The following is a 27,552-nucleotide window of genomic DNA, read 5'->3' as shown; positions in this document are numbered from 1 at the left end:
GGGGAATCAGACTTATTATATGCTGTATGATAGCATACCACATTTTTGTGATCTGATAGAGTCTGGCTCCTTAGAAGTTTGTACTTAAAAGTTTCTGTAATCAGATTGTTTCAATAAATAATTTTACCAATTTCATGCCAAACTCTTACATGTAGCAACAGAAATTGACCTTCAGTATAGATACAGATTGCGCTTACAAAATGAAAGACATATCAGTTAGAGTGTGCCTATTGCAGTAGGCAAGATTAGATATGTTCTTTGGAATATTTTCTTAAAGGTTAAATAAAAAATGAACAGGGTCGATACTAATGACATAAAGTAGCAACCTGAAGCAAATAATCCTGCATTGCCAGACTTAAACTTTAAGTCCTAAAATAGCTAAAATTTGATATAAAAGTCAGTTTTAATTGAAGTCAAATAGTAAAAATGCATATAGCTTTGGTCAGTGGCCTATATTTATAGTGCTTTGTTAACCTCATTTTAGAATTTGTTACAAAGGAGTTTCATAATAAACACCAAAGTGTGTCATAAAAATCAATGTGCCATATATACATTTCATACATTCATATATGTGTACATATGTGTGTATGTGTATATATGAAAGGTCGGGGCTTTCCTGCCCCGACTCTCCTGGTGCTTTCTTGTACTCATTTATAGACCCAGAGAACAAAGGGATCAGAAGGATTGTCTCAATCTTCTTAATGTAGGGTTGCCTCTATACAATCCAGCACAAATGAATAATCCATCCACAATCTATAAGTGGCTATTTAAATTACATTACCTAATTAAAAAAACTGTTATTCTAGATTAGACTTAAATGATCTTATTTGGAACTGGTTAAATGGACCAGTTTCTTGGATGCCAGGTCATTTTCAAATCCATATGTGTTGTTGTTGCACAAGTCTTTTAAAATGTAAGGCTCAGAATCTTTGACACATCCCATAAGATATATAAGCCTAAAGCAAATAGCATGTTATTTTGAGGGTTGTTTAAAAAAATAGAGTTTATCAATCCCTGCCAAAATCTTTTATGAATGGAGTAAACAAAGTACTTTTTCCAGGGGAAATATTTTCTGTGACATTACAAAGCAGCATTTGTCAAAATAAAATCTATTTGAAACCCTAGGGTTCAGTTTGTAAGAGGCCCCTATGAAAAACACTGGAACTAAATTAACTAACATTTTGGTATTTAAAAAATAAATAAAACACTTTATGGTGCAAGAACTATCCCATCCATATCATAAATTAATTTATATTCTCTTCATTAGTAACAATTTTAGTATTTTCCCTATAATTTTCAATGATGGAGGAAATAGCCTCTAAAAATTATTACTATTACTCTTTCTCTAGTATAATCTTAATTGTATATTTTTTATGTTCCTCTACTGAATCCCAAGTTAAAGTAAAACATTCTAAAGGTATATTTTATTGGTTCCAATATTTCTGGGTTTTAAAGTTCACTATTTTTGCCTCCTGGCAAAATGCCTTTGCAGTATGATTCAGTTTATGTTTTCAAAAAACACAAATTCAAAAGAAAATTCAAACTTTTACCTTTCATCTCCAATAAAAATATAGAATGTAAATTTAGCAGGAAAACCTTGGATTAGATAATTTAGAATCTATCCATATGATTGAATGAAATCAAACCACTTTAAACCTATCTTTTGTATCAACAACCCACTGACTAGTAAATCCACCAGGTCAGAGTAGAAAAGAAAAGAAAAAGTATTTGCTGGCAATTTTTTTTTAAAATTTAAATTTGGGTAGGGAAACAGAACAAATGCATATGAAATAAGTAAAAACACTTTCAGAGAAACATCAACAAGCACAAATTACTATACTGCAGAGTCTTCACATAGCACAAAATCAATGTGTTGATTAAAGGTGGATTAAAATTAAAGTGTAATTAGGGTGCTTTAAAAACTTTTTTGGAGCAAGGCTTTGAAAAAAGTAAAAATATATGGATTGGCAGGTGAGGGCAGGGCTTACTAGTGAGAAGAGTAGGGCAAAGACATGGAAAGGAGCAAATAATAGATGGGTCAAGAAAATACTAATGGCCAGAGACAAGGCTGGACACAAGATACACCACTTTGACCCACACAGTCCTTTAATCTCATAATCCCATTTCTTTCAGTCCATCACCTATCACTTCTTCGCCCATTCTGCATAGTCCTTGTGGTATATAACCACAAGGTCTCAATCTGTGACCAGAATACTCAGTGCCTTATATCCTGTCTTGTTCCCCTACTCTTCAGGCTTGCTTGTTTTCAGAAATCAGAGGAACCAGCTTTGTAGGCAGCCCTGTGCAGTTTGTTAGCAATTTGAACAAATGTAGCCACATTTAAATTATCTTTCTCTTATGACTCATAATCCTGCTCTCAAGCACTGCTTCCTCTTATGTCTTTTCATTAATAACCTTAACTTTCATATTAAACTATTATCTTTGTAATTAAAAAAAATTACCAAGGTTGCAAAACAGAATTTTCTCAGGTATAGCAATAGTTCTCCTTCCCATCCAACTCCCCCTGCAAGCTGTACTTCTAGATACAGCCACTGTAAACCCCAAAATTTGCATCAGTTTAATTTTTCTGTTCTTCAATACAGGATAGTGAAGAGAAACTCATACTAGCTCATATTGTAGTTAAAAATTCATCATCTCTGGTTTCACCTGGGCTTTCAGAGCCATTTGACAAAAATTCTACTTCTCTTGTCTTGCAATGTCCTTTCCCATTTTCCATTCTCTCCCTTCTAATTGCCCTCCTCATATCTCCTACCCCCGCACCACTCTGTTGATGAAAACATTGATCAAATAACATATCAGAAGGTCATCCTGTGTACCGCATTACTGAGGATTCTCTTCTCCATCTTAGCCCTTCTGCTGGGTATTTGCTTGAGGTACAAACATTTCCAGGTTCTGTGACTATTTTAAGAGACTTATTCCATACACCTACTCATTGCATAAGCTTGCCTTTTACCCATCTTTTGATCTTGTTTCTCCCAAATCCTAGATAATCCATACTATCAGCTCCTTCCCAGGTATCTGTATGTATCTTTACCTTGGACCAGATCATTTTCCAGGAAAAGTATTTAACATGTAAAGCACAAATTTTGCCTGCTAAAGCGATTTCTATTCTCTGTTACCCTAAGAGCCAGCAATCATCTTCCATCTAATAGAGGCACATAGTGTGGAGGCATCCTTAAACCAGGATGCTTCACTCCCTCTGCTACTTCAATCAGAATGTAAAGTTGACTTTTACATCTGTAGTCAATTTCTCCTGGGAAACCTTCTCTAGGATAGCTACGTGAGTTGAAACAAGTATGGCAGTTTGTAGAAGGCATAGGACTGTAGGTCATGTCCAGTTATTAAGTTACTGGGCACCACAAACCTTATGGCTGAGACGAATAGATAGAACATAGTTCATTATGAGCAGCTTGAGCTACATGGACTCCCATGGTCAGTCTCTTTCGGAGGTATATCAGTCAGGAATTTTTCACACAATGTTAACTACTGAAGAGGGCCTTTGTCCAAACTTAAGGACCCTCTGTTTATCTCCTACCTGGAGTTGTCAAGTTTCTATTCAGTATTTGCTTACTACATCATAGGAGCACCATGGGAGCTTCCAGCTCATGAGAACCTGTTGTAGACAGTTCTCTGCACTGCAGCAGTGGACCAGGTATTAAGCTTTCTTTTATTATGGACTCCAATTATAGATGGATAAAATTTTGATCATCTTGTTAATAATGGTCAGAGTAAGACATACAGATAACCTGCATTCAAAATTTAGATATTCATTTTGAAATAAGTAGCCTGGAATGCCAGAGATCATCAAACACCCAGGCCCTTTAATGTCATGTCAGAGGTCTTTAGTTTTATAGAATTTCACAGGCATAGGTATGACTTACAAAGGCATCCAGGATCATTTCTTTCTGATCTACATGTCCTATCAGCATGATGTTTTGTGGGTGTTGGATCAAACTGATGCACTACTTGGATCAAAGTGGTAACATGGCCAAGTTCCCAGCAAACTATGATAGATGGTATGCAGAGTTAGAGAACTGACATATATCCCTGAGGCATAGCAATATAAATTTATTGGTGCTTCTGTCAATGAAGGCCAACATCAGGTAATGCCTATATACCAAGTGGATAAAAAATGTTTTGGCAGGATCCATAACTGTATCCATAAGATAAAAGATACATTAATTTATTCTAGTAAGGAGAAAAAATCTACAATAGCAGTCACAACTGGACCTTTAGTCTCAACTAATTTTGTTTCCAATAACCCACAGTCATTCTCTAAGATGTTTGAGATTGCAGAAGTCGAACCACCTTGTTAATCAGCAACTCTGCACCTTTCAGGAAGCAACCCCCACAGTGATAGTGCTCTTGTCCATTCCTTGTTGTGGTAGGAAAGGAGAGTGCAAAATGGCTTCCACATGGACCTTCCTAAAATACTAGCCCTTAATTATGGTGTAAGAAACGGTGTGGGATTCTGCCATTTTCCTATAATAGCCATTCCAACAATTCACTCAGGATCTGAAAAAATGACCCCAAGAAAGTTTTGGGAGTCCCACTTGGGATACAATGAAAAAAACTCAAGTCAGAACTCCATTTAAAACCTGGGCTCTTTAATGCTCCCCAGTGGAATTACAGGTCCCCAGGAATCAGTGATCCTTTGGGACTATATTCACTATTTCCTGAGTTTAAGTATTTCCCTTTCCTCCATGCACAACTATCCAGGTTAAAGACTGTCAGCCTCATTAGGAAAGACAAAGCAGAAGATTCACAGTATGCCTGGGTAGTGTTACAGCAGGATCTTTCCTCATAGGCACTACCCTCCCCTTCACTGGGTCTGTGAGTCCAAAATTCTCTAGCACTGCTGGCTCCAGTGATGCCTCTGTTCCTCAGACCTAGAATAGCTTTGGTTAAATAAATCAAGACACACCTTAATTGGCTGTCTGTCTATTTCATTCCTGGGGACCCCATGATTAATTAACCACAGCCAGAGATTTCTGCTACCGAAGCTATTCCCTGATCCCTGAGTGCAGCATCTGGCTATTAAAACAATACCCACTTTGCTTCAGACTGTTAACAGTCATCACCTGGGCCAGGTCTCAGCTGGCTTCTCACTTCCCCAGTGAGATCAGGAATACTATTTTTACTGTATATCCTTCCAAAAGCATTCCAAACCCAAGGGGAAAATAAAAAACAAACAAAAAGAGAGCCAGCAAGGCACTTTTAAATATTTGGATATTTCCCTTTTCACTTTATTTTAACTGGCGAAGGAGAAGAGTGTTCAGGGCCCTGCCAGGATATAGAGGTAAGACACATGATCCATTTAATCTACTTTTATTTTTTTACTTCCAGTCTTTAAATTCTTTCCTCTACATTGTGCCAAGGGCTTTCTGGCCTTTTACTTTACTAAAAGAGACAAATAGTGGGCTCCTCTTTGCTTCAGCAAACCCAGAAAAACTGTTAAAACTATAACCAACTGCTTGAGCTACCACACTAAATGCAGTATGTCTTATGAATGAACCCAATATAATGAATACAGTTCATTAAAAAAATCACATTTTCAACACTGGTTGCATATTAAAATAATATGAGAATTAAAAAAATATGTTTATCATATTGTCCACTCCCAGACATTTAAATTAGAAGCTCTGGGTTTAAATCAAGCGTCTGCATTTTCTTAAAACTGCTCAAGTGACTAATCCACAGTGAGGGTTGTGGACCAGTGCTATAGAAGTTCTTATTCATTCCTAAGGTTTCTATTACCACCTAAATACTAATGATGTATACTTATAAATCCTTCTAAGATCTGTCTTCTAAGTTTCAGCCCTGCAAACAATATTTCTCATTGACTTTCCCCCACTTTTACAAAAATCTGGAAATTTACACAATATAAAAAGAATGATCAAATATATGCTCTTACCATGTACCAGAAGCTATGCCAAGGTCAAAGGGAAAAAAACAACATTGGTCTCTATTTTCTTTGTGGAGACATTTGATTGGATATGAGGTCTATAGTAAGGTTTCTTAACCTCGGCACTACTGAGATTTTGGGTGGAATATTCTTTGTTGCGGGGGGCTGTTCTGTGGATTGCTTAGGAGCATCTTAGCATCTACCCACTAAACTCCAGTAGCATCCTACTCACTCCTCTTTGTGATAGAGAGTGCCAAATGTACCCTGGGTGTCAAAATTGCCCATGGTTGAGAACCAATGATCTATGGTCATCTCTACATAAAGATTGCATAAGAACTTACATTTTATTGTGTATTAAATGTATGAATTTTCTGTTTATTGTTATTGGTCTTGGGTGTTTGTGCCATTATCAAGAACACTTCCCCCATCCAGAAATCTCTGTTTCCCAGGACCACTGCATGTGCCTCCACAATTGGTTTGTTCAAATCAATATTCAAAATTTCATATTACTGGAGTGTTAATGTCTCTTAAGTCTCTTTTAAAGCTTAACAGTACCTTTTCCTTCTGTTGCTTTTTTTTTTCACATGCCATCAACTGGACAAATAAATTAGTTCATTTGGCCTATGCTATACTCGATGTTCTGGATTTGCCTGATTGTCCTCCTGATGTCATTTAGCTTGTTCCTCTATACCTGTTTTAGTAGTAAACTAGAAGTTACATCCATAAGATTGATTACATTTATGTCAAACATTTTTGGTGTTGTACTTATTGCAACACATCAGTTGACACTTAATTATGGGTGTTCAGCTTTTAACTAAAGAAGCACCAGGTGGTGATATAGCCTGATTCCACTGTTATAAAGTTAATAATTTTGCATTGTGTGAATATTTATCTCACCATAAACTTTCCTATCATGGTTTAAGTATTCATTGATGCTTATGGCCTAAGTCAATTATTTCTTTAAAAATTAGAATATGGACATTTTGATACAGTTTGAGATGACAATTAGACATCTAAAGTGGATATATCATGTAGTAGTTAGTTATGCAAGTCTGAAGGGTGAGATAAGATAGATAAATTTAGAAATCATCAGTACATTTACCATATTTTGCCATGTATAATGCACAATGTTTTACAGAAATTTTTAAGGGGAAAATAAGAATGTGCATTTATACATGGGTAGCATTAAACCATGGGTGTGCATTATATATGGCAAAATACAGGTAATATCCATAGACTAGCTGGGATTACTGAGAGGAGATAGTATATAGAGAAGAGGGACCAGTAATGAGCAATGAGGCACCCCAATTGTTACACCTGGATGAAGAACAGGTGCCAAAAGAGGGATGAGAGGCAGGATCTCCACCTCCTTTATATCGTTTCTCATAATTATATTTTAGCATCTTCTCCCCGTTGTGGTAATCATTTCCTAACTGATGACAGTAGTGAGTATCCATCATTCAATCTTGAATGCCTAAAGATAATGGCTGTATCATTGAATTAAATAATGAGCAAAACAAATGAGCAAGAGAACCAGAGGCGTGGAAACAAGGAACAAACTGACAGGGACCAGAAGGGTGTAGGGAGATAACAAAGGAAAGAGGGGGAAGGGTTTTGTCAAGAACAAGTATAAATGACCTATGGACATGGACAACAGAGTGGGAATTGACTGTGGGAGTCATATGGGTAGGGGATGGCAATGGGGGAAAATTGGGACAACTGTAATTGAACTAATATATACATATATATTCTAAATTTAAAAAAATCCTTACATGGTATCTCATCTTGTTCCCTGGGAATTGTATTTCTTAGATTATAGACCTTATCAAACAGAATGCTCATTTACAAATTCAACTGTTACAAAAGGTGATTTGGATATGTTTTCTTTAAGGACTAAGACAGTATTTAGCAATAAATTTTGTAAAAATCTTTAAGTTGAATAAGATAGTTAGGAGGATTCAGGTGAAAGGATCCAACTGTCTTTGGCTGTTAGCTACACAGTTCAGTATATCCATGGTGTGGGCATGGGGGTTGGCCAGTGAGTGTGATGAAGACAGCCTCTCTAGACAGGGGTACACACCTGTTCATGGAAGACTAAATTGCTATTTAAGAAGTTTCCAGAAGCTTTTAGGTCTATAAAACCAAAGATATTAAGTCAGTTAACTGAAAGCTCAGTGTAGGATAGGGAATTGTAGGTTTGGAGACTGGCCTAATTAGGTGTCCTCAGAACAGTATTAGTGTGGCCTCACTATATATTCATATTTATATATGTACACACACAAAAACAAAGCTAGCACTTTGAGAAAATTACTCTCCTTTTCTGGACTTTATTTCCTTAATTTATATAATGAGGGTGTCAGGGTATGAAATATATAAGGTTGCTTTCATTTAAAATCCTTAGCTCCTTAGAAAGCTATTGGCAAAATGTTCTTAGGCTATGTTTTTCACAATATGTGGATTTTAGGGTGAAAATGCTATGATTATATTAAGAAGGAATAAATTATGTTGGCAAATCTGTTATTAAACTTTCAAAGTTAAATTCTTTGCCTCATCGTTCAAACGAATCATTAACAACTTTAAATTAACTTCACCTGAGTTTCATGATGGGTAGTCAGTCCATCTGTCATACTTCAGTGAAAAGATTACTAAAACTAAAATTTAGAAGACTCTATGTTCTCATCTTACAGGTCACTAAGTCACTCTCTTGAACAATCTGGTATCTCTGAATCTTAGATTTCTTGTGTACAAAATAGACATTATAAAAAATATCTTCTTAAAGAGCACTACAATAAAAATGAAATAACATTTTGAAGTGTTTTACACATGTCAATTGTATTATAATTAAATATATCCTATAAAGTCTATAATAGTGCTATATAACCTGATTATTAAGATATCATAAATGGAGACCAACTCAAATATCCTGAATACTTGCTTTTATTTTGTCTAGAGGACTGGTGGATAATTAGTTTAGTAAATAGTTAATGGGCACTTACAGAAAATATACTTATGATTAGTGAGAGCAATAATTTTCAGCAGATAAAAAAAAAAGTTTCCAAAAAGAGATACCATATGAGGCCTTTGAAAACAGGTTACAGGTTTCACTGAGAAAAACTTTAGTGTACATCATAATCACCTGGAGGGGCTTGTTAAGACACAGAAGGTGGGGTCTCACTCCCAGAGTTTGGGATTCTCTAGGTCTGAGATACAGGGGTGAAAATTTGCATTTCTATAATGTTCCCAGGTGATGGTGATCTGCTTGTTCTGGAATCGCATTTGAGAACCACTGCTTCGCTGTCATTTATATCTGAATACCTTAGCATTCCTGTTTATCCTTAAGCACACAGAATATTGGGACAATTCTTGTCAAACTTTTAAGAATCTTCCAGATGTGTGATTCCATTTTGAGGATAATAAAGATGTGTGGATGTGTTCTTATTCATCTTTGCACAGCCTTGGCATATTACAATGATGTTTTGCAAATACCAGGGCTCAAAAATGTGATGCATAGATTGAAATATTAAATAATCATGCAGTAGATATTAAGAAATTCCTTATTTAATTAACCCTTAGTGAAAAGGAATGATTACCACTCCTAAGTTAGAAAAATGTATAGAAAGTATGGTCAAAGAAAAATGAACTTTGGTTCATTAAGTCCATCAGTAATCCTTTCCCACGTCTTGCCTTAGATATTTGTGAATGCAGTGTATCAGAACTCAGTCTGGTATTGACTTGAAACTGGATCAGTGTATGCATATTTGTGTCTCTCAAAAACAAAAACATTCGTTAAGATGCTTTACATTTGTCAAGCCACAGAACTGTAATATATGGTGTATGATATAATGAATGGAACGTAGTTCATGGCATTATATATTATATACATGATAACATTATTCTACTTGCTGAAGGCGCATGGGAAACCCTGTAGAGCAGTGGTCCCCAACTTTTTTTGGCACTAGGGACCAACCACCTCGGTGGAAGACAGTTTTTCCGCAGACCGAAATGTGGGGTAAGGTTTCGGGATGATCCAAAGGCATTATATTCACGCTCACCTCCTGCTGTGTGCCCAGTTCCAGTAAAGGTCCGCTGCTGCTGGAGGTTGGGGACCCCTGCTGTGGAGCATGGTAACAGGAGATTGATGATAGTGAAAAACGGTGAGGGGAGGCACGTTCAAGTAAAAGAAGCATCATAACACTCTGTACAAACTTCGTATACTGGAAAAACATGGAACTCCTAAGTTGTAACTGCATTTCAATAAAATGTAACAAAATCACTAAAAGCATTCTTGTAACAATCAGCATAGAAAGACCTTTTTCACTCAGATCTGCCAAGCTGAACACAATCTTGCCTCCCGCCTCTTGCTGGGGCCAATGCCTCCTCACGAGTCTTATCTATTCTGGCTGGGCTCAAGCCCAGGTGGTCCCGTTAGGACTGGACCTTCATTTCCGCCCCGGAAGCCTCGAGGCTTTTTCCCGCCAATGCCCGGGTTTCCGCCTCTCAACGCAGTCGGTACTGCGCATGTGCGGTGCCCGTCCGGCTCCCGGACCCCTAGAGTCTCCACGGACCGCGAGCCATGGAGGATACGGAAGCGAGTTTGTTGCACCAGTGCCCGTTGCTTCTGCCCCAGAATCGAGCGAAAACCGTGTATGAAGGATTCATTACTGCCCAGGTACTCGCAGGTGCCGTTGTCTCGCTAGGAGAGCCTCCTTCTCAGGCGCAGCTCCGCCCCTTGGAGCCAGAGCGGGTTAAGAGCCCCGACTAAAGGGTATTGAGAGTGGTAACACGTAATGACTGCTCGGACACTGGAGACTGGAGGTTTGAGAACCGCTGCCGTTGCCGGAAATGTTCGTCGTCGCCCCGCCGCCGCGCCTGGGCCAGGGTTGCTACGTGGCCGTGGGCGCCAGCAAGGGCGCGCGTCCGGGCGGAGCGGAGGGTCACGCCCCTTTCCCCTCCCCTCTCTCAGTCGCTTCTGTCCTAATTCAGCGTCCGTCTCACTTGTAACTGTTCTTTTTTTGGTTTTGGAATTTTCTGCCTACCTCTTCTCACACCGCCCACGCCCGCGAAAGTTGGTGGCCATTCATGGGAATCCCAACTAATTATTCTATTAGTGTTTCCTGTAGAAAGAACATTTTGAAGAAAAACCATTTTGGCTCTCTGTCAAGTCGTGTGTACCCGACCACATCTAGTTGTGATGTTTTGTAGGAAATCGACCACACAGTTAGTTAGGTTTACTGACTCCAAGTAACCTCTCTTTGGGGTTATTACGTGTAGTAACACACACGTAAGGCTTACAAGTTTACAAAGCGCTTTCCAAGTACAATCTCACTTAATCCTCAGCCTTCTGAGGGAGAAATTTTTAAAAATCACTACCTACGTTTCATAGTTGAATAAATCAAAGCAAGGGAAAATGGAGAGGTTAAGTTCCTCGTCCATGATTACAGCAGAACCCCTTAAATTTAGGCGGATTCCACGTCTGGATTTTTCCTCTCTGTATTTGCAGCAAGACACCGTAGGATTGTATTCTCAGTATAGGCTTTTGTTCCCTGACTATTTGACTCAACGTCATGCCCATTCCCAGCACAGTATTCTTTGAGGATTGGGGCTGTCTCCTAGGAATTACTATGTGTTTTGAAGACTTCTTAAAACATGACACCTCTCAAAAATATTGAGTGCATATCAAAATCACTTGCTAAATGAAACTTTTACCTATCCCTAAGAATGTTAGGTGCTGAACAGTTTGAGATTAAGTTGTGGACAGAGTGCTCTTTTATATCTAAATACTTCTGGTACATTTCATGAGAACAATGACACATACATACATAACCACATTAAAAATCAAGATTTAAAAAAAAAAAGACTCTCTTTTTAGAGAGAGGGGAAGGAAAGGAGAGAGAGACAGAGGGAAAGAAACATCAACAGGTTGCCTCTGGTTACACACTTTGACACGGACCAAACCTGCGACCAGGGCATGTGCCCTGACCAAGAATGAAACCAGGGACTTTTTGCTTTGCAGGAAGATGCCTAGCCAACTGAGCCATACCTGTCAGGGCAAAATGAAGATATTTGATCATGATATAATCTGCAGCCCGTTTTTAGTTTGTTTAATGTTTCAGTTACATTATTTTAGCCCCCACCATCTGATGATGTAAGATACTGCATTACATTTAGCTGTCCTATGCCTTTAACATGAAATAGTTTCTTAGTCTTTCTGTGCTTTTCATAAACTTGACATTTTTTAACAGTATAGGTTAGTTATTAGGTACAATAGCCCTCAATTTGGGTTTGCCTTATGTTTCTTTATCATTAAATTCAGATTGTGCAATTTGGTGAAGATGCCCCAGAAACAATGTTGTGTTCTTTTCAAGGCATATGACATCAGTGGGTCTGGTTGTTAATATTGTTACTTTTGGTAACCTGTTTAAGGTGGCATCTGCCAGACACACCATTGTAATTAATAAGTACTTTTTAGGGAGTTACTGTGAGGCATCAAACTTTCATACCCACACACCTGGTGTAGCATCCATTGACTCTTGTTTGAATCAGTTAATACTGTAGTATTCACCAAATGATTTTCTAATTCCATTGTTTCTTCTGTAGTAATTGGCATTCTATGATAGAAGTAGCTTTCCTTCTTTCCAATTCACATCAGAGCGGACTCCTGGATTTTAAAAATAATTTATTTAATAGGTTATGATCATTACCTCCCTTATTTTGATGCTTACATTGTCCCTGATTTGGCTACTGAGAGCACATTTTTATTGATGTAAACTTTTAAGGCTTTGCATTTCTTGTCACCATGTTAAAATTATCCTGTGGATGCTGACATGTAGTGATTTATCATCATTTTTCAGAACTTACGTAATTTTACTTTTTAGTTGCCCTGCACCTAGGAGTTATTTAATAGAAGATTTTAAAAGTTTACCATGGAAAGTGTTTTGTGATTTTTAATTTTATTACTATTTTTAGTTTTATTGCATTGTGATTAGACAGCATTGTTCGTAAAAATTCTTAACTCATTGTTCCTTTGTGTGAGTGATTCATGTGTGATTAAAATGGGTTTTTCTGTTATCAGCATTTGAGTGAGCTTTGATAGTTTGTTTCCTTCAAGGAATTTGTTCATTCATGTAGGTTTTTAAAATTTTGGCTTTAAAATTACTTTATTATTCTCTTATTATCACTTTAATGTCTTTAGGTCTGTACTGGTGCTCTTTATATTGGCTATTGTTTGCTGCATAACTAAGTATTCCAAACCTTAATGGCTTAAAGCAACAAATTTACTATTTCACATTTTTGTGGATCAGGAATTTGGAAGTGACTTCACTGATGGTTTTGGATCAGTGTTTTTCATGAAGACGAGATTGGCCAAGATGTCAGTTATCTAAAGACTTGACTATAGCTGAAAGATTTGCTTCCATAATTGCTTATTCACATAGCCATTGACTGGAGGCCTCAGTTTTGTTTTGTTTTTGTTTTTTTCTTTCAGTTTTTTACTGCTCTTCATTAGGAGGCCTCAGTTCCGCACCACAGAGATTTCCGTAGTGTTGCTGACTGTCAAGGACACCTGGCAGCCAGCTTCCACCATCTAGCTAGTGAGTGATAGGACAGGAAGACCAGCCAGAAAGTTGCACAGTGCTTTTCTTCCCTATTCTCTGAAGTTACTGTATTTTTTGAACTATAAGATGCATTTTTTCCCCAAATTTGGGAGGAAAGCAGGTGTGTCTTATAGTCCGAATGTAGCTTACCTGGATCGCTGTGGGGAGGGGCGGCCTATGTTGTTTATGTTATTAAATATTTTACCACACTTTTTGCTTCAAAATTTTTTTTTCTATTTTCCTCCTCTAAAACCTAGGTGCATCTTATGGTCCGAAAAATTTGGTAGATATACTTACTCTGCTTTATTCTGTTTGTTAGAAGCCAATCTCAAGTGCAGCCCGTAGTCAAAAGGAGAGAAACAAGGCATCAACACATGGAGGTGGAAGTATCACAGAAAATGTAGACATATTTTATAGACCCCCCTGTGTCCCCAATACTGTTAGTTGTATTTCGTGTCTTTTTTAAAAATTTCTGATGCATCTGGACAGAAACTTATACGTTTTATTGATCTCTTCAAAGAACCTGCTTTTGATATCATTGATTTTTCTCTATTTCTGTTTGTTTTATTGATTTCTGATTTTAAGTTCACTAATTTCTTAAGGTGGAAGATTAGGTCATTGATTCTGAGACCTATCTTCCTTTATAATATAGATATTTAGTGCTATAATTTTCCTTCAAAGACTGCTTTAGTTATTTCACACAAATTTTTGTGTGTTATAGTTTTTTTAGTGCAAAAATAATTTTTTCTTCAATTCATATATAACCAAAGTACTATATGATTCTAAACATTCAAGGATTTTCCAGATATCTTTTGGTATTGATTTGTGATTTAGTCACAACATAATTTGTATGATTCAAATGCTTTAAAATTTATTGGAGCTTACTTTATGGCCTAGAATATGATCTATCTTGCTAAATGTTCTGTGTATACTTGAATGTGTATTTTGCTGCTATTGGGTGGAGTGTTCTCAATCGTCAGGTCAACTTGATTCATATGCTATTCAGGTTTCCTCACCTTGATTCATATCAAGTTTCCTCAACTTGATTCATATGCTATTCTGTATCCTCACTCATTTTCTGTTTACTTACTTTATTAACTAAAGAGTGTATTGAAATCTCCAACTATAGTTTTTCAATTTCTTCCTTATTTCCATCAGTTTTTGCTTCATATATTTTGAATTTAATTAGGTACATAAAATCTTAAGATTGTTAAGCACTGTTGATGAACTGATTCCTTTATAATTATGAAATGCCCATTTTTATCCTAGCTAATAATCACCCTGGAATCTGTATTTTCCAATATTACGATAGTGACTCCAGCTTTCTTTTGATTAGTGTTGGCATAGTTTATCTTTTTTCATTCTTTATGGTATGCGTATTTATATCTTTATATTAAAACTGGATTTCTTTTTGCTTTGCTTTTTATACCTAATCTGATAATCATTTGTGTTTAATACAATAATTATTGATATGGTTGGGTTTAAATTGAATACCCTGCTATTTATTTTCTGTTTATTCCATGTGCTATCTATTTAAAATTTTTTTCTACTTTTCTATAATTTACATTAATTGAGTTATTTTTTATAATGGCACTTAACTCTTCTGTCAGCTTATTAGCTTCCCCCCTCCCCTGAAATCCTCAGATAGTTGCTTTAGGGTTTACACTATACATCTTAAACCTGTCATGGTTCACCTTAAAGTAATATTAGGATTTCATTTTATATGCACTGTTGATTTGTCAGCTGTATTAATCTTGTCTTTCTTGTTTAGTGCTTGCTCTAGGGTTTACAATATGCAAACCCTTTACAAGTTAAAGAACTTGTCTAATCTACTTTCAACTATAACACTACTCTTAGAGTTTAAGAATCTTACATCAGCATACTTCTATTTCTCATTTCCTGGCTTTTGGTCTATTGGTGTCATATATTTTATTTCTATTTATCTTATAACTCTCCAAATACAGTTATTAATTTTTTGAACAAATGCTTAAAAAAGATTTTATTTATTTATTTTTAGAGAGATGGAAAGAGAGAGGGGAAGAAACATCTATTGGCTGCCTCTTGCACACCCCAACTGGAGACCTAGCCCTCAATCCAGGCATGTGTCCTGACCAGAAATTGAACTGGAGACCTTTTTGTTCACAGGCCAATGTTCAAACCACTGAGCCACAGTAACCAGGGCTTAACAATTACTTTTTTATTAGTAGACTTGTTTTAATGCAAAAATTAAGCAGATGGCACAGAGAGTTCCCATATACCATCCCATTCCCCACAGAAACACAGTTTGGCTTATTGTGCTAACATCTTACATTATAATGAGCCAATACTGGTACATTATTATTAACTCAAGTCCATACTTTATTCAAATTTTATTAGTTTTTACCTAATAATGTTTTTCTGTTCCAGGATCCCATCTAAGATAACACATTATTATGTCTCTGTAGGCTTCTTTGGCTGTGATGATTTCTTAGATTTCTCAGATTTCTCCTGATTTTGATGATTTGACTCCTTTATGATTATGAAATGACCTTCTTTATTAAGAAGTACTAGTCAAGTGTAATGTGAGATGCTCTGCTGTAGTTTCTCACGATTAGACTGGGGCTATGAGTTTTTGAAAGGAACATCACAGTTTAGGTACCATTTCTTCAGATCATGTTGAGGGTATAGATTACCAATATGATTTATTAATATTGGTGTTGAGCTTGATCATTTTGCTGAAGTGGCATTTGTCAGGTTTCTCTACTATAAAGTTGCTTTTTGTTCCACTTACCATACTATGCTCTTGGGAAGGAAGTACTATGAGAAGCCCCCATTAATGAGTGAAGAGTTATTTTCCCCTTCCTTTAAGGTGGGGTATCTGTATAATTTATCTGGAATTCTTCTGCATGGGAGATTAGCTTAACTCTCCCATTTACTAATTCATTTATTTAAAAGAGTATGGATTCACTAACATTTATTTTGTATTTTCAGTTGTAATCCATTCTTTCTTCATTTGTTGTTCAAATTGTTCCAGTTTTGGTACTGTCGATAATCTTTTAAAGACATTTTTTAAAATAAGAAAAAAAGTCTTATACTTACTTGTATACTCTTACTTGTACTCCTTATTTTATATAGATTTCCATCTCATTTATTTTCTTCCTAAAGCTCTTCCTTTAACATTTCATGTCATATGTGTCTGCTACTGATTAATTCATTTAGCTGTTACAGGTCTGAAAAATTATTTTATTTGGCTTTTGAAAGATACTTTCACTGGCTATTATGTTCTTTGTTAACTTTTTTTCTTTTTGTGCTTTAAAAATGTTTCTTTCCTGTCTTGCATTATTTTCTGTGAGAACTCTTTTTTGTCTTTGTTTCTCTTTAAGTAGTGTGTTATTTTTTCTTTCACTGCTTTTAAGTTTGCTCTTTTCATCATTGGCTTTTGTCAATTTGGTTATGATGTACTTGGGTGTCATTTTCTTCATCTTTTCCCTCCATAGTTTGTTACAGCGTTTTAATTTTTAATTTTTAGATTTGTGAGGCTTTTTAATTTAATTTGGAAAAACTTTAGCCATTATTTCTTCAAAAAATATTTTTTGTTTCTCCCTCTCACCTGTATTGGTTACTCGGAATACACACGTGTTAAGCCATTTTAAGTTGTTGCATAATTCATTAATGGTCTGTTCATTTTTTAAAACTGTCTCTGTGATTGTTTTTTGGTAGAGATGTTCTATTTCTGTCTTTGAGGTACATTACCATCTTCTTTTGCACGGTTTACTCTGCTGTTAATACCGTCTAGCATATTTTTTTTCATTTTAGACATTATGTTCTTTATCTTTTCAATTAGGTCTTTGTATCTTTTCTGTGTCTATTTAGCAATCTCATGCTTTCCTCAGCCTTCTTGAATACATGTAATTTTGTTATAACTGCTTAAAATTTAGAGCAGTTTTATCATCTGTCATTTTTATATTTGTTTCTCTTGATTTTTCTCTTAATTATGAATCTTACTGTCTTGTTTCTCTGCATACCTGGTATGTTTCAATTGAATCCCAGACATTGTGTATTCTACTTGTATGTTAGATATTTTTTATTCTCGTAAATATTCTTGACATTTGTTCTAAGCTGCAGTTAAATTACTTGGAAAACATCTTTTCAATGTTTGTCTTAATGCTTTGTTAAGCAGAAACAGAATAGACTTTAGCCTAGACTAATGTAGGTTCTACCACAGAGGCAATACTCTTCTATTTGTTGGCTCTTAGAGTATAAGGTTTTCCACTTTGATAAGAACATGGCTATTCCCAGCCTTGTGTGAGCTCCAAGGTTTTTTTTTTTTTTTTTTGCATGTTCCGTTCTCATGGTACCCCAGCTTTGGATGGTTTTCTTGCATCTATGCAGCATTCACTACTTAGTTGAAGCCTCCTTTTGAGGAATCCTCTGAAGTTCTCTAGGTCTACTTTCTGTAGTTCTTTCTTCTCCATGTATTTTCTCTTTGATACTGTTCATGAATTCTGTATACCTTGGCTTCCCCTAACTCACTCTCCAGTCTTCTCAAATCAGGGAAAATGTTGGTTCTATTTGGTTTTTCATCCTTGCCCTGCCGCCTGAAAATTCTTATAGGGATATTCTCATTTGTTTCTCTTTCAAGGACCACTGTCTTATAATTCCTGTTTCTTGATGTCTGAAAATCATGGTTTCATACATTTTTTTAATACTCACCCAAGGATATGTTTATTGATTTTTTTTTTAGCAGAGAGAGGAAGGAAGAGAGAGACAGAGAGAGTGAGCATGTGACATTGATGTGAGAGAGAAACATCACTTGGTTGCCTTTTCTGTATGGACCCCTATTTGGGATCGAACCCACAGCCTAGGAATGTGCCCTGACCAGGGATCAAACTCATACCCTTTTTGGTGTACTGGATGATGTTGCAAACAACTGAGCCACCTGGCCAGGGCTCATAGATACTTAGTTCAATTTTTTACTTAATGTGGGAAGGTAAATCCTCTCTTTCTCTTTTTTAATCGTGGCAAGAAACAGAAGTTCCCTTTAAGTTTCTTAAAAATTCTATTCCATTGTTGCTTAAAAAAATCTTACTTTGAGAAGTCTAATGCCAAACTTATTCTGTTTCCTGTATAAGTTTTTTGATATTTTTGTTAGAAGCTATGGACATTTTATCTTATTTTTAAAGTGTGTTTTTTTAAGATAAATCTCAGAGTGGGTCATTATTACCCACTTTTCTCATGTTTCCAGTTATTTTATTTCTTTCGGTATGTATATTTTCAGAAAGTAAACTTGGATTATAATTTTAAATATGCTTTTGTACCATTTTGTTTTCCTTTTAAAGTTCTCCAATTATTTGTAGATTCAATTTTTTTTGCTTATTTTCCATTTCAGATCAATTTGACTGATTGTGATAGTTTATAAAATTCTTATTTCAAGAATACCGACTTCTGTCAGTTTATTTAATGGATGATGTTTTTGATAGTGCCCAGAAAGAAGTTGAGTGTTTTTATTTTATTATATAAGAGCCCACATTCACCATTCTTACTTATTTTTCCTCTTAACACCCAGTTTCCAAAGGATGTCTCTTCCTACCTTTTTACCATCTTCTATTCTTACATTTCTTTTCTAAGACAAGCTTCTTGACTCTTGTGTTCATATTTAGTCTCCTCCCTGTAGTTGGTGTTCTACTGGATTCTGAGCTCTCAGACTCTTCATTAGTATTTTTGCACTTGGTCCAGCCCCCTCTTCTCTCTTCCATGCATTTTTTTTCTGAACACCCTAGTTGTCTAAAAGGACTCGCTGTAGGAGCTGCAGAGTGGAAACCACCGGAAAGTGGCCCATTTATGTTTTTTCTACAGGTAATTTGAAATTGATTGTGTTCGCTGTCTTCTGATTTTGTTGAAGACATGAGATTTTTGTGGGTTTTTTGTTGTTCTAAATATTGATCTCTATAATTTGGGGGGAGGATGTGTGGATAGATTCACATTTAGGCAAATGTCAGTACTTTTGTTTCTTCTAAACCTGGAAAATCTGCTTCTTGAAAGCAATTAACTAAAAAAACTAATTTGGATATTTTCTTTAATCAGAAAAGTATGATGGCATGTGACATGGCATTTGACCTTTTAAACTGGCTGGATTTTGCAAATAAGGGACTCAGAAATTTTATCCTTTCAGATAACAGATTAGTAGAGAAGCTTTACTATTTTTCATGTACATTTTGAATTCCAGATTGTTCTTACACCTATGAGTGGGATGTCTATAAAGTTAGGTTAAAGTTGCTACATAATATCTTTTAGTGCTTTAATAAAATAGTGAATTATTGTTACTTGACCTTTTGAAAAGGTCAGTAGTACATTTTGTTTCATTTTTTTAAAGGACATTTAAATGTAATGAAAGTCAGAACTGTAATATTACCATGAAAGTAAAGGTTATGGGGTACATTTAATTGTGTTCCTCTATTTTTGAAACTGCTTTGAGGGAGTCAGTGCTAAAATTCTCGTGGTAATTGTTTTTTGAGAGTTTTATTGCTCTTTTTCATTTTATACTGTTGGAGTAAAAGATTATAATTGTTTGTCTTTTTCTGCTTACTTTTGCTCAGATTTCATGTGTATTAACCTATTTAAGGTACAAAGTTGAAGCTGCTTACTCGTTCACTTTCTGAAGAAAGTAAAACTGAATATATTTCTCAGAGAACAGTCCTTAAAGACTCTTGAGTAAAATTTGGTATGTTCAAATGTATAGCTAGTAAATGTTTAAATTAAAAGAAGTAATATGTTAGCAGTTTTATTTGTTAAAGGTCTGCAAGTGTGGGAGAATTAAAAACATTCTGATTTATGAAAGCATTCCTGTGATGTTTGTATATTTAGATTATTTAACTAAATATATTTTCATTTTATAAAGTATAGAAAATTGAAAATATGAAGCCCAAAATGTATTGCATATTCCTATTTTACATTGCAATTTTTATTCTGTATTCAAAGTGATTTAAAGGAATTTCATTCTTAATAAATTATGTTCTAAAAAATAGCATTAAAATTTTTTATGCCTACATTAACAATTTCTTATATTTCTTATGTTTATGTTTCTTAAACTTTCTCTGTGAAAAGTCCTATCTTATTGTTCTGGTTTCCCAATAATTACAAAGCTTTAGATAGCTCTTTTCCCTCAGATGCAATATTCTGTTGCTTATAGTTTTAACAGGTATAAACATTTGGATAAAGTTGATACCTTTCAGAAAATAAACATTGCCTTTTGTATGTGATTCTAAAATTAAGTGAAACTCGTGACATTAAGTGAAAGATGAAAATGTGAATGCTTTCAATATTTTCCACAGGAAAGAGATTTCCACATTAAAATATTGTTGCCTGAAGATTTGCAACTGAAGAATGCAAGGTGATGAGGGGTTTTGTTCTATGCATACATCTTTGTGGGGTAGGCGGTTAGTTAATCTGCTACGAACTGATTTTAGTCATTAAAGTTTTCCCTAAAATGCTTATCAGTTATTCACGATTTCCCCAAGTCAGTGTGCATTTGTAAATGATTTTTCCTGGTGCTGAAGGGCTTTTCAGTGGTGACACATTAATTCTCTATTTTTTCCCATTAAAGTAGTAACAGCAATTGTGTAAGTTTCTCTAACAAGTACTGAACAGCAGTATAAAGGGAGACTACATAAGAATTAGAAGACTGTTCCAAGTGCTGACTGATGTTATAGTCTCTGCATATTCCGTCTGTTGCCAGACCTATGTTATCAGATCAGTCCAGGTATAAGTTAGGTATCAATGTGGGCTGTTGGACAGCCTGTCAAGGAATGTCAAGAGATGAGACTGGAAATGTAGGTAGTGCCCCAAATCTCATTTCTGCTCCTAAATATCCATAGGGGTACAGGGGAAGAAGAATCCAGAAATACTTGCAAGTAGAACTAACAGGATTTTGTGACGTTAGAAGTGGGAAATAAGAGGGAAAGAGGAATGGAGATGCTTTTCAAGTTCCTGGCTTAGATCACTAAGAGGTCACGAATGGAAAAATAGAAGAGAAATTGTTTTAAGACATATCAGGTGTGAAATATCAAGAGGAACTATTTAGTAGGTAGTACCGTATTGTGGAACTCCAGTGTGGACCTGGAATGAAGATGTTTGTGAAAGTCACAGTAGACATGGGCATTGGGACTATGAGTATGGATAGACTTCCCAATGCCTGCATGGGTGGGGTAAAAAGAGAAAGCCAGTGATAGGCTCTTGAGGGCATACTAAAAGGTTGGTAAATAAAGAGGACCTTGCAGGGAGACTAAGGATTGACTAGGAAAGAGGAAATCTGAAGCCAGAGACTTAAGGAAGGAATGGTTAACAGTGCTGAGTGTTGCAAAGAGATCATGTTAGATATGGTTAGGTTTTATTTAGATAAAAGCCAGGTGTGTTGGGTTTTAACCTGTCTAAACTACTTTGAGAAGTAGTGTTGGGAAAACTCAGAGAGGCATCCTACTTCTAGGTTAGCTAAGTCACTTCCCCAGGAGGGTTTTTTACCTAGCAATGTTGAGAGCACTGCTAGAGTGAGCCAGCAGATAGGTGAACATGAACTTATCACTAACACTATTAAAAGTCTGCATTCTTTTAGTTGCATTACTCTGGAATTTGAAAATTATATTGCGACATATACTTTTTCAAATACAAGTTCTATATATTATGATCTAAACTGTTGGTTTTATTTAACCTACCTTGGATCAGAATCTAGTTCAATAGAAAACTTTGCCATGTCAAAACTTAAAAAAAAGATGTACTTTTGCATATCTTTTATTCCAGTTATTTATATATTGAAATAAAATTAGTACTGAGAGTTTGAAGACATTCAACTCTATAAGTGGTAAAACTTTTATTAAGTTGCCAGAACTATGTTTATGTCATTCTTTTCTGTGCTCATGCCCGTTTGTATTATACTTTTTTTTCTGTTTTAAACAGTGAACACAATATTTTATTCCATTAAAATTTTAGGTTACTATGTAGTTGGCAGCTGCGGACAATACTTAATGGATACCATCAAATAATACAACAGGTAAGTCCTTCAAAAGGTTTTAAGCAAGGATAAGAAATCACAAGTTTAATCTTTTTTAAAGACCTACTTTGCAGATTGTTGTTACAAACCGTTTAATAGTTGCTAAATTTTGTAGGTTTCATCTCTGTGAAATGTTTTAAGGATCCATACATTATATAAAATCTTTTGTCTCAGAATCCTTAGTGCATCTCCAGGCAGCATTTATGTTGAAACTAATTTCCATCCTTGAGGTTTTAGGCCTTCAAATGGATTCACCCTTATCCATATCTATCACTTTTTGAGTGATTTTTCTGACTGAATAGTGGTGGTATGAAAAAATGCCCGAACCCATTGAGAAGTTGTAGGATATCTGTGGCAAAAATGAGATTGTAGTTCTAGATTAGGAACAGAAAAGGTATAGTGCAAATCACTTAGGATTACTACATATGTATGTAATAGGAGTAATAAAGGCAGCATCCATGAGATACAGGCAGTGTTAATTTCATTATTCTTTTAAAAATTATTTTATAACTAGAAGTTTGTACCTCTTGTCTACCTTCACCCATTTTGCCCACCTCCTAAACCCCAGCTTAATTATTCTTAATGTTTAGGTTTCTCTACGCAAAAATTTGTTTAAAGGTTAGAGAAACTTAAAAACAAAATCACTATTACTGTAACAACCAAAAGTAATGAAATGCCTCTTGTGGAAAAATAGATAAAGTAGAACTGCATTTCATTCATGTGTTTTTTCCCTCCTATATTTTCTCAATCTAGAAACGCAGGTTATTATCTATGATAACTGACCATGACAAAAACTCTCACATAAAGCATTACTAACTAAACCACAAAGAAGTAATAGGAGGTAAACTATTTGATTTGTAGAATATGAGCTGTCATTTCTTACAGTATAATTACAGCAGTTTTTTAAGGGTATGTTCAGATTATTTCTTTCTGTTTTGTATTCATTGCTCCCTCCTCATCCCCCGTGACTATTTATATTGTATATTAAAGTTTAAAAAATGAATCTTGAGATATTTAAATAACCGGAAAAAATAAATTTTTCCGGTTATTTCATTAAAATGAAGACTGAGTATAATAATATCTGTTTCTCTTCACCAGTCCATCAAGGGGTTTCTAGAAAAAGTTCCAGTTACTACGTAATCTCCCTATCAGTTGGTCATGTAGAACCCAGTATTAGTTGAGTCTTTGTTTTATTTCAAAATCCAGCCGAATATTACTATTCTTTCCTTGTATCACTTTTAACTAGTAAATATGATCAGGGAGATCAGTAGTCTTTTTCAGTGAAGGGCCAGATAGTAAACTTTTCAGGCTTTGTGAACCTAAGCAGGTACTTAACTCTCCCGGGTAGTGCCAAAGCAGCCATGATATGAGTTGCAGACCCTGGATATAATTTTTTACTCATCTCTACAAAACAGAGGGGGGAAGGATATTGTATAGAAGAAGGAAAAGTCAAAGATTTGTTCTACAAGCCTGGACCCACTCAAAGCTATGTTCATATGTGAATCATATATCTCATGCATTGCTGAAATAGGTTATTATTTTTGTATCTAAAAAGAGTGAACAAATTCACATATTGATTTTGCCCAGAACTGTGTGGTTGTAGTGCAGTGTATCACAAAATATAACAAAAGTACAATATTTGATTTCAGGCAGAGAAATGATAGAGTTTTATTTTAAGAAAACAATTTTAAATTAGAATTTTCTTTGCTTTCTTTTATTGTATAATTATTTTAAGAATGATTTCTAAGAAATGGAACCATGAGTCTTAAATATTTAGTATATTTTGGAGGGTTTTTTTTGTCCATTTTGTTATATGTGTTTTACTTTATTAAAAGACAAACTTTTTGAAATAATGTAATTGTGAAAGGACAAAAAGTTATAATCATAGGTGGTCTTTAAGGTCAATGAAAAAGATGGTATTAATAATTATTAATTAGTTACTCTAGTTTTTTAATTACATAGATTTTCCTGATTTTTATATACTATGCTATTATTTGCGCTTTCTTCACTCCCATATCAATTTTTTATAAGAAAACAAACCATATTAATGTGGTTTGCTAGATTTGCTAAACTCGACAGTAATCAATGCTAAAGAAGAAGGGAGTGTGTGACATTTTTACTCAGTTGTGTTTATTTCACCAGAGTAGATTTTAGGTCTTTAATTACTCTTTCAAAATGAAATTAGGAATAGATGATGACCAATAGTTCAGTTCATACTTATGCGGTATAGATAAAACTATTTTTTTCACATTCATATAGACCTGTATGTTATTTCAGTTTCAGTGCATGGAATATTCACTGTACAAGTGAAATTAATTGAAAATGTATTTTGATCTAGAGAATGCAGCACTCTCCTGATCTAATGAGCTTTATGATGGAGTTGAAGATGGTTTTGGTATGTGTTTTCTAACACTGTCGCCATATTCTCTAGGTCTTGATTGCTTTTGTAATTCCTGTAAAAACTAATATAAGAATTTAAAACTCAACTTCCAGACAGTTAATGTTTAATTTTATTCTGTGCATAAATGTGGATGGCACTCTTCTTGAACTCTATGAGGGACAGAACTGTTTGTAAGAACCAATTTTATTTTGTCATAAACTGGGTATACTAGAAACTAATCAGGGGCAGATGGTGAAAAAATAAAATGTAGTCCTGGTCTGTTGGAGAATTTAACATCTTTAGAGAGATTAGGTAGTTATACCTAAACAAATAATACAGTGCATAAATAGTTTTGTATAAAGTTGTAGATTATTAAAAATCTTATTAGGCTTCATTACATACATACTAGTACAGTATCTTATAGTAATTGGTTATCAATTAGTCTATTATGTATAAAATATTCTATAAGCATTGTATTTTTTTAAAAAAATTATTGTTATGTAAATTTTTAACAAAAACAAAAGGGAGGAGATTATAGTAAATAGCCATGGGGCCATGACCTCCCTTCAGCATTTAGGAGTGAGGAACTGAAGTATTTTTTTTAATCTTTACCCCAGGATTTTTTTAATTGTTGATTTTAAAGTAGAGAAATGGGAGAGAAAGAAGGGAGACACATTGATGTGAGAAACATCGATCAGTTGTCCCCTGCACACACCCTGATGGGGGATCGAGCCCACAACCTCCGTATGTGCCCTGATCGGAATCGAACCTGCAACCTTCTGATGTATGAAACAATGCTACAACCAAATAAGCCACCTAGTGAGGGTGGGACTGGAGTATTTTTAGAGAAAAACATGGACATTGAGTCCAGTCCTCCATAAATATGTCATTGTGTATCTTTAATAGCTAAGTGTTTTTTGTCTCTCTTTAAATATGCTACTCTAACCCTAACAAAGTAAGTGATAGTTCCTTACAGCTGCTATGTTTGTATTAGTATGAAGATAAGGTCCACACTTTATATTTAGTTGCTATATATCTCTTAAGTCTCTTAAGTTACAACAGCATCTCCTCTTCTGCCCACCCTTTTTTTGAGGGTGCCATCTACTTGTCGAATAAACCAAATCATGTGTCATGTAAAATTTCCCATATTTTGGATTTGGTTTATTAGATAGTCATGATGTCTTTTAACATATTCTATCTTTTTTAATAATCTGGGAGTTAGATCTAGAGGTCTCAACAAAGTTGGGTTTTTATGTTCTGCTAATAGTACTTTGTGCTCTGTACTTCATGTATTGCATCAGAAAGCACATGGTGTCTGGTAGTTCCTCTTTACAAGTTAGGGTTGATCAATAGGTTTAGATACATCCAATATAAAGCTTTCCATCAGCCTGTCACCTAATGATATTAGCATCCAACGATGGTCATTGCTTATATCCACTATTTCATTAGAAGTTACAAATGGTGATTTTTAAAATTGCATCATTCACATTTATTAGCTGAAAATCTTCTGTAGAGAATTTCCCCTTATCTGTTACTCGTTGAGGTGTAGCTCATACTGGAGAGATAGTATAAGTGTCTCTTTCTCTTTTTTTAAAAATCAATTTGTAGAATAGTAAGTTGGTGCTACAGACTGTCAAAGGTAACTAATGCTTTTTTAGTATCATGAACTCCAGCATATTTACATATTTAACTTTAATTCACTGCAATTATTATTTTTGATTGTACACTTTTTGGTCAGTGTAAGCCCCTTCGTGTTGGCTCCTGAGTTTTCTTTTCTTTCTTTCTTTCTTTTTTTTTTTTTGACACAGTCAAGTTTTGCTTTCTGCCACCAGTTGCTCCAGGTTCGTTCACTCATCCTATCCCAGAACTGTAATTAGTTATTCCTCTGTAGAGAAATGGTTTCTTTGTAGAAAATAGTATTTGGATGCCACAGTCTAGAAACTGGTGTGCTCATTCAGTAACTTCTAGGCTTTTTTAGTGGACAAAGCTAGGAAAAAATACTTTTTAGAAAGAGCAAATGTGAATTCACACTGATATTTCCACTTCAGATTTGGCATTTTAGTGTTTTTACTTATTTGATTTTTATTGCTTGTATCTTTTTTATCTTACTGTGAAAAATCTTTGTTTTAGTATGAACATAATTATTATTTTTGCTCTATTGGTCATTTGATTATGAAAAAACATTAAATGTACCTAAAAATATTGAGTTAGTCTCTAGGTCACAATATTCTATTTAGTACATTTGTTATTTTATTTACAAATAAAACAAAATACCATTTATTAGCTTTCTAAAGAAACTATGGACAGAGTTGGTGATATTATTACACATATATGACAGTATACCTAAAAATGGGAGAATTATTAGGTTATTTGTTGGTGTGTGTTATCAGTAATAAGGTTCCTGTAATAGAATCACCGATAAAAGTATTGGTACCCAAATGAAATTAGTAGTTTCTGAATTTGTTCAGGAAATTTTTAAATCTCCCATGGAGTTTCCTAATAACAACTGGGCATATAGTAGGAGTTCAGTATATATTTAATAAATGAATAGTTACCCATATTTTTAAAAACTATCTGAGGTATTGGTTCTTTTATTCCTGCTTTAGAGCTGAGTCACTGAGCACCTAAGGCC

The 27,552-nt window shown here is 35.0% G+C and overlaps 1 protein-coding gene across 3 annotated transcripts in view; it reads left to right on the top strand.

Moving 5' to 3' along the window:
* The first annotated feature begins 10,404 nt into the window (after positions 1-10,404).
* FANCL (FA complementation group L) overlaps positions 10,405-27,552 on the top strand; it is a 55,364-nt gene continuing 38,216 nt past the window's right edge. The window contains exons 1-5 of one of the 3 annotated variants that reach the window (XM_037143449.2): positions 10,509-10,595; positions 20,094-20,218; positions 20,829-20,887; positions 22,480-22,540; positions 24,879-24,935. In XM_037143449.2, the coding sequence (XP_036999344.2) occupies positions 24,882-24,935 (54 nt within the window). In that variant the 5' untranslated portion in view covers positions 10,509-10,595; positions 20,094-20,218; positions 20,829-20,887; positions 22,480-22,540; positions 24,879-24,881. Of the gene's footprint in view, positions 10,596-20,093; positions 20,219-20,828; positions 20,888-22,479; positions 22,541-24,878; positions 24,936-27,552 lie in introns of all 3 variants that reach the window. The other 2 variants (XM_037143448.2, XM_053666927.1) reach the window with 2 other exon arrangements.

Source organism: Artibeus jamaicensis, unplaced genomic scaffold (assembly GCF_021234435.1).
Source record: "Artibeus jamaicensis isolate MK-2021 breed Jamaican fruit bat unplaced genomic scaffold, CSHL_Jam_final contig_465, whole genome shotgun sequence".
Taxonomy (NCBI): domain Eukaryota; kingdom Metazoa; phylum Chordata; class Mammalia; order Chiroptera; family Phyllostomidae; genus Artibeus; species Artibeus jamaicensis.
Note: the sequence above shows the minus strand (reverse complement) of the source record. Positions and strands in the feature narration are given on the sequence as shown.